The 12,764-nt window shown below is 38.9% G+C and overlaps 1 protein-coding gene across 1 annotated transcript in view; it reads right to left on the reverse strand.

Moving 5' to 3' along the window:
- Positions 1–12,764, reverse strand: part of LOC147180270 (myomegalin) — a 72,920-nt gene that overhangs the window by 42,749 nt on the left and 17,407 nt on the right. Inside the window, exons 5-9 of the mRNA XM_086071282.1 lie at positions 12,300–12,376; positions 9,429–9,552; positions 9,175–9,332; positions 7,336–7,492; positions 3,521–3,574 (exon numbers count right to left, since the gene is read on the reverse strand). Of these exons, the coding sequence (XP_085927408.1) occupies positions 3,521–3,574; positions 7,336–7,492; positions 9,175–9,332; positions 9,429–9,552; positions 12,300–12,376 (570 nt within the window). The remainder of the gene's footprint in view (positions 1–3,520; positions 3,575–7,335; positions 7,493–9,174; positions 9,333–9,428; positions 9,553–12,299; positions 12,377–12,764) is intronic.

Raw genomic sequence — 12,764 nt, forward strand, 5'->3', positions numbered from 1 at the left:
ATTCTGCCTCCTTTCTTTTTTGAACATTTTATGGCTGTTTTCACTTTTTTGCTAGCAATTTTCTGACATTTTCAACAATTTTTGGGGATTTCTTCTTTTGTCTTTGGACATTTTATTAATCCTTTTTGAATGTATTATTTTCTGCCCCTTTTTGAAATACATTTTCTGCCTTTTTGGGGGGGGGTCAAATCGTAAGACATTTTATGGTAATATTCTGTCTTTTGGACATTTTATGGTTACTTTTCTTTCTGTTTTCTTTTCTTTCTGGTTTTCTGCTTTTCTTCTTCCTTATTGGACATTTATGTTTTGGACATGGTTTGGTCATTTAAAAAACTCTTTCATCTACCTTTTGTTTCTCTTTTTCTGACAACTTTGAATTTTTTTTGAATATATATTTTTATTTTTTATCTAAACAATTCATTAAAAAATATTTTATAAAAAAAAGATGTAAAAAAAAAAAAAAGCAGTACATTCGCAATTCTCCTATTCCTTAATACCTGGTGAGGCTTTGGTGGCGGACACTATATATAAACATATAATAACTGTATAGTACAGTAAGGATTGCTTATAGGCAACTGATTTGTTATCATTTTTAAAGCTGACTTGGAATGAAGGCCATTTGCACATTTACATTTTAGCATGACACTTTGTTCTCATAGTAAAAACAATATCAATATTGTATGTTTTCCGTAGTGGATCATCATGACAGTAAAAATCATGAAACTGAATAATCATCTCATCATTTTTATAATGTACTCGTACACAAATGCCGTCTGCATTTCATTGTTAATATAAACCGGTATGTGTGTGTATTTTTAACAACAAATGGAATTTTGAATCAGAAGTCATGGAAAATAGTGACAACCAAATATTAAAGCGGACATTTATTTATTTTTATTTTAGCTTATATTATGAAAAAAATAAATGTAAAATGCAGAGAAAACTACAATTTTGGTATCGATTTTCAGCCAAAATTAAATATATATATATATATATTGTCAGATACATGAAGTATTTGCTTTCATAGGCCGCAAAAAATGATGTGGCGAGTTGGCTCGAACCCCCGGGCCTTAATATTGACATGTGTGTCTTCGTATGGCAGGCGCGATCCTGTACACGGTATTCAAAATTTGAGCAGACACATTTGCATTAAACCCCACTAAATTGACTTGATAGTTAAATTACATGCAGAGGCACCTTGAAAACAAATCATTTTTTTGTATGACAACATATTAAAGCCGACTACAACAATAAGTAGATACTGTACTGTATTATTATTAAAATGACTCATGAAACTCGAATAATATTTACACTGGTGGGTGATGTGAGCTGCTGTCAATATAATACCCTCCCTCATTCGGAAGATTTAAAAGCATATGAGGAGTCAATGTGTCCTTGGGGGGTGGGGGGTGTGGGGGGGGGGTGTTAGATAAAGCTCTAACTGTAACAGGAGTCGGCACTTTGTGGTTATATAAACCCTCGCTAAGAACACACTTTTGAAAATGTTGGCTTTGCCCTTCCCGCTTGTATTCATTGCTGAAAATATGTTTTGTTGCTCACCAAGAGGAGGCAGACTTTGTCACATGGAGGCTCTGCCTTTCAAAAAGAAGGAATGTGACTTAGTGGAGAGCTCAGTGATGGATTGGGGGGGGGGGGGGGGGGGGCTCTTGACTTTGTGTTCCTTTAAATACCAACCCAAAAAAAGTGATTTTAAAGGGACTGCAACATGAAAAATCTACTTTTTTTGCTAATTCCTCCCCAAAAACATGACCGAACTTGTGTTTTCCTCCATTCGCCCCTGTACGAGAAATCCTAGGTTATTCTGCTCTCCAAGCACCAGCCCCTCCCAACCGGAGAAAACCAGCTGTTGGCGCGCAGGGTTGGGGGGGGGAGGGGGGTTACTTTTAAAATGTAATCCATTACAGTTACAAGTGACTTGCTAAAAAAATTAGTTAGTAATGTAATCCAAGTACCATAATATTAAAGTAATGTAACTGGATTACTCCAATATTGAGTATGCTCATGAAGACAAAATACAAATAAATATCACCACAATATATATTCTATACAATGTGCCCCTGCTATTTGCGGATGATAGGAACCCGGGCAGCTTACAAATCCTTGTGTAATTAAAAAGCATGTAGGTAGATTGATTAATTGATTGATTGAAGGCCATATGCTATTTTCGAACTGTCACTGAAAGCAATCACACCTCACAGTTGGACAGACAGATAGATGAACTTTTATCCCAGTCCCAATTTTCGCCGTGTATATGTCGTGTATGATGTTTAAATAGTGAATTGGCGGGAGGAAGATTTGTTTGGAAGGTGTAACTTACGTTATGGTTGTAGGCTAGCGGGCTAGCTAGCAAGAAGCTACAGCGCGTAGCATGCCGCTGGACTCTCAGCTCAAACTTTCGCTCCGCGTAAATTCCAGTGAATACCGGTCGCCATTTCCTCCTCCCGTCCGTGACGCTTTTTCCCGCGTTTGGAGGACACGACTAGTCAGTTTGTTCGTTCGTTCCCGCCTCGCCGACATGTAGCAACGGTCCCACTCGCTCGGGCGTGCACGCGCTCTCTCTCTCGTCCTGTCTCTCTCTCTCTCGCTCACGCCCTCTTTCGCACTCTCTCTCATCGTAGAAATTGTAATCCCTCGAAGTAATCCCCATTTTTAATAAATGTACCTGTAGTCTGATTACATGTTTTTTCCTGTAACTGTAATGGAATACAGTTACTTTTTTTTTGCAATCTGATTACGTAACGGCGGTACACGTATTCCGTTAAGCCTGTTGGCACGGTTTGACGTCATTGCGTGCGGCCCCAACCCCGCGCCGCCTCTGCGGACTAAACGTACGCCCACTTTCTCTGAGACCTCCCCTCCATGGGATCATGACAAAAGTAGCCTTGATCAATAAACATGCTGTCCAAATGAATTCAAAGCAATCAATTATTCTTCACATTTGCAACGCCAAAGTGCAATGAAATGACAATTGGCTGTCTTAAAATCCACCGGCTGACACGGCTGTAAACTACAAGTAAAACATTTGCACTGATTTAAATGAATGGATGGTGTAGTGGATAGCATAAGCATAAGCACAGGGCGCAGGTTCGCGACCTGCCGTGGTGCTTTCCCCCCCCCCCTTCTCATTCTTTCCTCTAACCTCTCTGCTCCCCTTCCTCTTCCACAATTTCCGTTTTGTTTCAAATGTTTATTCAAGAATTGATGGCTTGCGTAAAATTTAGAGTCCATTTTAAAAAATTAAAAAAATTATGTTTCGTGGGTGTTCATGACGGCTCGGACCGCGTCATGAGGGGGGCGCGGCAGCCACAGGGGGGAGAGGCGGGGTTTTACCGAACCGAGCGTTTGACTTCGGGGTAAGAAAAATAGCCACCGAAAGAACTCATATTTCATAAGAAATGACATCGCGATTGTGTCAAAGGTACGATTTCATCATTATACGCCTCTAGTTCACTGTGGAATGGCTTAAAAGTCGTGCCTTTAACATATCATTTTGCCGTACCTGCATTTCCTGTTCGATGCGCAGCCTCTCATGACCGAGCTCCTCCTGATAGAACTGCGTAAGAAAGGGAAGATCGTGCTCTTTTATGCACCTCGTGCATGGTGATGAAAATACATTTGATTTTAATCAAATATTTGTTCCAAAAAACAGAAACCTTTCTTGAGCACGACATGTTTCGATCTAAAGGGGAAGTCAACCTTCCTGTTGTATGTGACCTCACTCGTCCATTCTGATTAATATTACATTTGTGGAATATGAGTGATGCAGCAAAATCCAACCGTTTTTTTATAACTCTCAGGGGGCGGCCATTTTGCCACTTGGTGTCGACTGAAGGTGACATCACAGTTGCTCTGGGCTCTGGCTACGACCAATCACAGGCTCACCTGTTTTCTGAAGCTGAGCTGTGATTGGTTCGTCACCTGAGATCTGAGCAGCTGTGATGTCATTTTCACTCGACAGTAAGTGGCAAAATGGCCGCCTTCTGATATTGATAAAAACTGCTGGATTTTGCTGCTTAAAGTCAACCTTGAACCTTTCTTGACAATAATATGTTATATGTGACCTCACTCGTCTATTCTGATTAATATTACATTTGTGGAATATGAGTGATGCAGCAAAATCCAACCGTTTTTTTATAACTCCCAGGGGGCGGCCATTTTGCCACTTGGTGTCGACTGAAGATGACATCACAGTTGCTCTGGGCTCTGGCTACGACCAATCACAGGCTCACCGGTTTTCTGAAGCTGAGCTGTGATTGGTTTGTCACCTGAGATCTGAGCAGCTGTGATGTCATTTTCACTCGACAGCAAGTGGCAAAATGGCCGCCTTCTGATATTGATAAAAACTGCTGGATTTTGCTGCTTAAAGTCAACCTTGAACCTTTCTTGACAATAATATGTTATATGTGACCTCACTCGTCCATTCTGATTAATATTACATTTGTGGAATATGAGTGATGCAGCAAAATCCAACCGTTTTTTTTATAACTCTCAGGGGGCGGCCATTTTGCCACTTGGTGTCGACTGAAGATGACATCACAGTTGCTCTGGGCTCTGGCTACGACCAATCACAGGCTCACCTGTTTTCTGAAGCTGAGCTGTGATTGGTTTGTCACCTGAGATCTGAGCAGCTATGATGTCATTTTCACTCGACAGCGAGTGGCAAAATGGCCGCCTTCTGATATTGATAAAAACTGCTGGGTTTTGCTGCTTACCTCGTATTCCACTAACGCAATATGTGACTCTCGCCAAAGTCAGCTGGGAGAGGCTCCAGCTCACACACAAACCTGATGACGACAACATCTGGAGAAAACAGATGGATGCATCTTTATACGGTTTCAGTTGCCTTCATTTACATCTTGTTTTTCTTCATTTCGACGGTGCCACTTAGTGAGTCTTGTAAATTATGAAGCAAGGTTTTCACCAAGATATAATGTAAAGTTTTAATTGGAATGAAAAGCCACTCGAACACGCTACAGATGCTGTCAACAACCGTAAATGTGGCCACCTGTTTACTGTATATCACAACGTTTGTTTGTTTGTTTAAAGACGTCCTCTAGCGCGCTGAAATAACTCCTTTGACCTCCGCGATCAGCCGTTTAAATTAGGCCGAGGAATGTGACATATGCTGCGGCAGGAGCTTCTTTCCACCGGAGAGGGTCTGTTGAGACGAGATGAGGCGGACAAGTGGAATGCGGTAACGTGAGGAGGTTCGTGGTCATATTTTTGATGACTTCTCGGCATCATAAAGAACGACGGCGTAAAAAGATAGATTTTTTAGAGGAAAAAAACGGTAATTTTGCGAGTTTATAAAGTGGCAGATTTGCGAGAGAAAAAACTCTTTCGGTCGGGTTTCCAAATAAGGAGATTGCTTTAGCAGAAATTAAAAGTTAATTTATTAAAATGTACATTTACGTTTCCAGAATTATTATTTACACGTTCATGCACGTTGGTATTTTTTGTACAAGTATCTAAGTTGATGCGTCAAATCTGCTGCTCTCCGTCATTCACTGGCATTTAACTAAAGTATGCTAGCATCTGATTGGTCAGTGTTAGTCAGCTGAGCTGACAGGGGATCAGGAAGTGTTGTCGCTCTCGCTGCGGTGAATGACAAGTAAAGTTTACATTTAAGAATGAATCCGTCTCCCTCCTGCCATTTCATTTTGTCCCATTCACCACCGACGAATCTTCACATGATTAGACTTTAGCCACGCTACGTATATTTCTTGTAAGTTTTTTCTCTCGCAAATTTGCCACTTTAATATTATAAAGTGGCAAATTTAGCCACGCTACGTATATTTCTTGTAAGTTTTTTCTCTCGCAAATTTGCCACTTTAATATTATAAAGTGGCAAATTTAGCCACGCTACGTATATTTCTTGTAAGTTTTTTCTCTCGCAAATTTGCCACTTTAATATTATAAAGTGGCAAATTTAGCCACGCTACGTATATTTCTTGTAAGTTTTTTCTCTCGCAAATTTGCCACTTTAATATTATAAAGTGGCAAATTTAGCCACGCTACGTATATTTCTTGTAAGTTTTTTCTCTCGCAAATTTGCCACTTTAATATTATAAAGTGGCAAATTTAGCCACGCTACGTATATTTCTTGTAAGTTTTTTCTCTCGCAAATTTGCCACTTTAATATTATAAAGTGGCAAATTTAGCCACGCTACGTATATTTCTTGTAAGTTTTTTCTCTCGCAAATTTGCCACTTTAATATTATAAAGTGGCAAATTTAGCCACGCTACGTATATTTCTTGTAAGTTTTTTCTCTCGCAAATTTGCCACTTTAATATTATAAAGTGGCAAATTTAGCCACGCTACGTATATTTCTTGTAAGTTTTTTCTCTCGCAAATTTGCCACTTTAATATTATAAAGTGGCAAATTTAGCCACGCTACGTATATTTCTTGTAAGTTTTTTCTCTCGCAAATTTGCCACTTTAATATTATGAAGTGGCAAATTTAGCCACGCTACCTATATTTCTTGTAAGTTTTTTCTCTCGCAAATTTGCCACTTTAATATTATAAAGTGGCAAATTTAGCCACGCTACGTATATTTCTTGTAAGTTTTTTCTCTCGCAAATTTGCCACTTTAATATTATAAAGTGGCAAATTTAGCCACGCTACGTATATTTCTTGTAAGTTTTTTCTCTCGCAAATTTGCCACTTTAATATTATAAAGTGGCAAATTTAGCCACGCTACGTATATTTCTTGTAAGTTTTTTCTCTCGCAAATTTGCCACTTTAATATTATAAAGTGGCAAATTTAGCCACGCTACGTATATTTCTTGTAAGTTTTTTCTCTCGCAAATTTGCCACTTTAATATTATAAAGTGGCAAATTTAGCCACGCTACGTATATTTCTTGTAAGTTTTTTCTCTCGCAAATTTGCCACTTTAATATTATAAAGTGGCAAATTTAGCCACGCTACGTATATTTCTTGTAAGTTTTTTCTCTCGCAAATTTGCCACTTTAATATTATAAAGTGGCAAATTTAGCCACGCTACGTATATTTCTTGTAAGTTTTTTCTCTCGCAAATTTGCCACTTTAATATTATAAAGTGGCAAATTTGCGAAAAAAATTTCAAGCAATATTGCCCCCGCCCTCTAAAAAAAATATTTATACATAGCCCTAATACGCTGTCATAAATGTATGCACTTCAAATCTTTTTTGTGACAATTTTTTTTTTTTAAATAAAGTTATTCTTTGTCGTAAGATGGTCTTTTTATTTTCTTTAATGTTAATAAAGCAGAGGTTTACTTATACTGTATATAATAAGCGAACAAGATCAAACGTCTTAAAGGGCCAGCGTACCTCCACATCCTTGTCCTTCTGCAGCAGAGAGGACGACAGCTCGTCAACCTGGCCCTCCAGCTCGCCCACCCGATGCGTGAGTGTCGTCTTCTCCCCGCTCAGCTCTGCGACGAGGGCCACCTGAGAGTGAAGCTCTTTCGTCAGCGCTTCGATCATTCTGAAATCACACGCAGGCGTCGTTATCAACAATGCTTCTACGACCGCAGAAAAACATCTCAAATGCGTTGGTACATTGAGAATGGATGGACGGAGAAGAAATCAATCATCCGTTTCATGTATACTATTGTATCAGCCTGAAATGGGATGAGTGCATACTTAAGTACTCTTTTCCAACTGCAGTAAAATCGTTGAGGACCAAATGAGGTCAACTAATGTCTTATTTCATTTCTCAAACCTCTTTTTTCCTTTTATTTGGATTTTCTGAACGTTATGGAGACAAATATTTCTCCATACAATTTGTGTTCTCCATTTGTTTCCAGACCTGGCAATGTATTAAATCAAATTCCATACTTGTAGAATCATCTATTGCAAGAAATTTAAATATTACAGAAGAAACAATCACGGTGATTCTTACTAGCAATATATAAATAAGAATTGGTGTTCTGCAAATCATTTTCCTGTGTTAAATGAATAAATGTGTAATAAAGGTTTCACTGTTTGAATTGAACTACTGAAATAAGTAACTTTCATATTATATTCTAAGTTGATATCACCGTCCTCATTTTATGATCTGGTATAAGAAAATGCATATTGGTCTCGTTCCCACACTTTTAGAATTAAATAGAAGCAGACAATGTTCATGCAATTAGCAAAATATATGAGCTAATTGACAGGGCGGACATTTTTGGCTAATGTTAGCATTTAATGAGCACATAGCATACCGTCACTTATTAGCATGATTCAGCTGGCAAGCTGACTGTATCGTGTTTCACAAATTTCTGAAATATCAACTGATATTTCACTATGACAGAGTGGACATGTTAAGCTTGACAACAGCCCGTTTTACATTTTGTCAAAATGAGAGCGTTCATTTTTGAGTTAATTTAAAGTTCCTTTACCGCCATACATTTTTTGAAAGCACGATTAATGACCGCCTCTTACTTGGAAAGCCAGTCGCAATGCAGCAGACACGTTCACATCCAAATTTAGCAGTAATACATTTAATAATAATGCATACATTTGTGGAGACTGGGGTCAAGTTGTATTTTACAATTTTCAAAATGTGTTGAATTTCACAAGTTACTTCATGTTAAAGATTAGAGAGCTCTTAATATGAAAAGAAAAATGCACTAAGCGGTCATCACTGTCTTACAAATGCAATTATGCCATCTAGTGGCAGAAAAATTACCTAAACACAAATCAATATCACACATTTTTTACAGTACAGTGCATCTTTTTGATTTTAACAAAGTTTTATGAATGAATATGAAATTACTTTATGAATGACGAAAATTAATTAATATTTTCCCACTTTTATGTTAACAAGAGTATGAAAACTACGTTTTTATTGTAGATTTTTTTGTACGATTAGAACAAATATAAAATTTGCGATTAATCGTGAGTTAACTGTTGAACTCATGCAATTAATTATGATTAAAAAATTTAATCGCCTGACGCCCCTAGTTAATATTTATTCTACAACTCTGCTTTTTTTTTTGTCTCCATTGAAGAAAGACAACATACTGGTTCTAACGCCAATGAAAACGTCATAGGATTGGGTGGCCAGCCATTTCATGGACACGTACGAAATGTTCAATCAATGTGATTATGGAAATACAATAAAAATGATAAATTGATTTGTTTATCAAATAATTTGTTTATCGCCGTTTTTTCACCCACCTGTCTTTATCGTTGTTGGATGAAGGCATGAGATTGCGAGGCCTCTCATCCGCAGCGGTATCCTCCATAGCGGCATCTCGGGAGAGGTCGCAAGGGTGGGAGCGTGACCCCGTTAACGACCCCGACCTTACTGCCTCATTGCGTGCTAACTGGGCCTCCTGGGAAAAAAAATGCACACACGCAGAGGCGGGGGCTGGGTGAACATAACTGTGTCACCATTTGCGCGGGGGGGGGTCGCGAAGATGCTAATTAACCTCCTGCAGGAACCGTATCTTGGTCTCCAGCACTTGCTGCATTTGTTCGATCTCCTGCTGCCTCTCGTGACATCGTCTCTGCACCTCCTCCTCATTGTGGTTGGTCAAGCACTCTGCTGTGGTGCTGTCAAAGATTAAGAAAAGACGGTCAGACTTTTGAAGGCCTCATGACGGAGGTTTTAGTTGGGGTGAAAAAAAAAAAATGGATCGTGATGACATCATTTTGTCATCAGCTATAGTTTTAAAGGGCGATCTAAGACCGCTCCACTTATAGCCGAGCTAATATTAATCGTGTAGCCCCACCCGTCATTTAAGACTTTTATTACATTGGGTCATGTCAAGATATACTCAAGCACATATGTTGTTCACAAACTTTTATTTTTATACTGGCACGCCAGCAGAATCAGTACATGCATTAGATGGGGCCACGTGTGCAACATGTTGCTATCTCGGACAGAGGTGGCAAATGCAGGTCCAGAAAGTACAGTTTGGCTTTAGCCCCAGATGCTAGCTAGCTCCATTAGTGTTTGTTTACCTGCTAGGGCGCTAGCTAGCTAGCTAGCATCAAGGGCTAAAGCCAAACTGTGGCATTTAGCCCCAGGTGCTCCATTAGTGCTCATTTACCTGCTAGGGCGCTAGCTAGCTAGCTAGCATCAAGGGCTAAAGCCAAACTGTGGCATTTAGCCCCAGGTGCTCCATTAGTGCTCATTTACCTGCTAGGGCGCTAGCTAGCTAGCTAGCATCAAGGGCTAAAGCCAAACTGTGGCATTTAGCCCCAGGTGCTCCATTAGTGCTCATTTACCTGCTAGGGCGCTAGCTAGCTAGCTAGCTAGCATCAAGGGCTAAAGCCAAACTGTGGCATTTAGCCCCAGGTGCTCCATTAGTGCTCATTTACCTGCTAGGGCGCTAGCTAGCTAGCTAGCATCAAGGGCTAAAGCCAAACTGTGGCATTTAGCCCCAGGTGCTCCATTAGTGCTCATTTACCTGCTAGGGAGTGTTAGAGTGTAGAATATTTGTATTCTACTCTTTGCGTGTTCAATTAACTGAATGGTGAGATTCTGGTGAAGAAGTCCCTTTGCAAAGGTATCATTATAACAGAAGCTTCTGATGACAACAATTGAAGACACTCAAACCGTGTTCTGTTCAGATTGTGTGTGTCTCCTTCTGCTGCACATCATTATTTATTGAAAAGTGGATGAATACGAAAAGTCTCCTCCCATCAGCAAGTTCAGCAAGTTCCCAGGAATACAAATCAGATTAGAGAAAAACAATAATACATCAGCCTGTCTCTCCCCTCTTCCGACTGAGACCGGTACTAGACTATACTCCCTTTTCTTCTCAGGCCTGAGACAGATAAAAATACAATAGACAATTCTATTCATTGAGCTACACAGCTATAACTAAATCCAAAACGGCTAAAATATAAATTGAAACTGAAAAACAATGTTAATAACTCATCAGGAGCTAGCTAACTAGCTAAACTGTGGCAGTGTTTTTACTTTCTGGACCTGGATTTGCCACCTCTGACCTCAGACAGCATCAATCAAAAGTGGGCTTCATTAGCTTTTTAAAGGCACCATTCTTCATGACCAAACGTTTGCGGCATACATTGTAAATTAACTTTACGACCCATTTTGGCCAGTAAAAACAAAAGAAAGACAGTAACCATTCTAAAATCATTGAAATAAGATGCCGAGAACATCTTTCTGATATACACATCCCATATCTACAATTCCCGCCCCCCCCCCCCGCCCCACCCAAACACACCAGTTTGCGAATCTGCCCACCTCACGCAACGCTCCCAGAATTCCTGCTCCCAGAATGGCCCCCGCCACTCTGTCGCCGCCGAGTCCCATTCTGGAACTTTGTCTGCATTCATGCTTGGCTCGCTGCAGCACATGCAACAGCTCGGATAACTCGGATATTTTCAACCCGTCTGAAACGAAGCGCACGTCTCTTTAAGTGGAATGAGCGAGTGTCCTCACACGTTGACCCCAGATGAAGACGCACGTAGCATAATCATGTCTGCAAAATCTGATTTTAACCATCAACAAAGGACGGATTTCTTGTAAGAAACTGACATTTAATGAGAAATTGCCCTTTTTTTTTTTTTTGCCAACTTGGCATAGCAACCGGCAATAATAATTTGGCTGTCATTTAAATATACTGGCAGAGTCTTACCGTCGGCGTGACCTCACATCACATTGACAGACACTGTGACAACACTGAAAAAGCGCACGAGGCGACAACAGTAACATAAATAGTGAGCAGTGTGGACATTAAAAAGGACATCAGCGCACGTTGGCTTAGGATGAACCATTTGACTATAAATGTTTACAACCTATAAATACCTTTAAGGCCCATCCGTGGTACTTTGAGCATCAGCAAAATGAGTGCAAAAAATAAATTAAAAAAATAAAAATAAAAATAAAATAAAAATAAAGAGCAATGATGATGACATTTCCGAATGAACAATACTGAGCTCTTAAAAAAGAAGAGAAAAAAAACAAAAAAAATAAAAAATAATAAAAATAATTAAAAATAAAAAAATAAAAAAAATAAAGAGCAATGATGATGACATTTCCGAATGAACAATACTGAGCTCTTAAAAAAGAAGAGAAAAAAAACAAAAAAAATAAAAAATAATAAAAAAAATAAATAAAAAAAAATAAAGAGCAATGATGATGACATTTCCGAATGAACAATACTGAGCTCTTAAAAAAGAAGAGAAAAAAAAAAGCAAAAAAAAAAAAAAGCAAAATGAGTGCATTAATGAATGATTATTGATTCCCTTCAAATGTACATCATCTTCATTTAATAAATGAAAGTCATAGTTTCTTTTTTGGGCGCGTGGGACGCGTGTGAACTTACAGAGCTTTGTCCACAAGCTGCTGCTTTTCTTGGAGCTCCTGCTTCAAGCTCTCCACTTCCACCTTCAGCTCGATGTTCTGCAAACCAATGAAAGCACAAACATTGTCAATTCTATTCATTGAGCCTTCGTTGGGAAACGGTGGCAGTAGTTAGTTTAAATTAGGCATGATTATTATTTCAATTTTTCCATTACTATTAAATAACTGGCAGAAAAATTTAAGTGAGCAATCAAATCATCAGAATACAAACAAAAAAAAAGTATTTGTATTCCATTACTATACAGGAAAAAAACATGTAATCAGTTTACAGGTAAATTGATCAAAAACTCTGAATAATGAGATTGATCAGAAAAAAACAGGGGCTTCGTTCAAGTGAAATGATTTTATTTTTTTTTTCCACAGCAGGCGGCCAACGATAGGATTGTGACAGTTTGGATCGAACGGAGCAGAGTTGCTACAGAAGTGA

The sequence above is a fragment of the Leptonotus elevatus genome, chromosome 1 (genome assembly GCF_054856555.1).
Source record: "Leptonotus elevatus isolate MCC_2025b chromosome 1, RoL_Lele_1.0, whole genome shotgun sequence".
In the NCBI taxonomy this organism is placed as follows: Eukaryota; Metazoa; Chordata; class Actinopteri; order Syngnathiformes; family Syngnathidae; genus Leptonotus; species Leptonotus elevatus.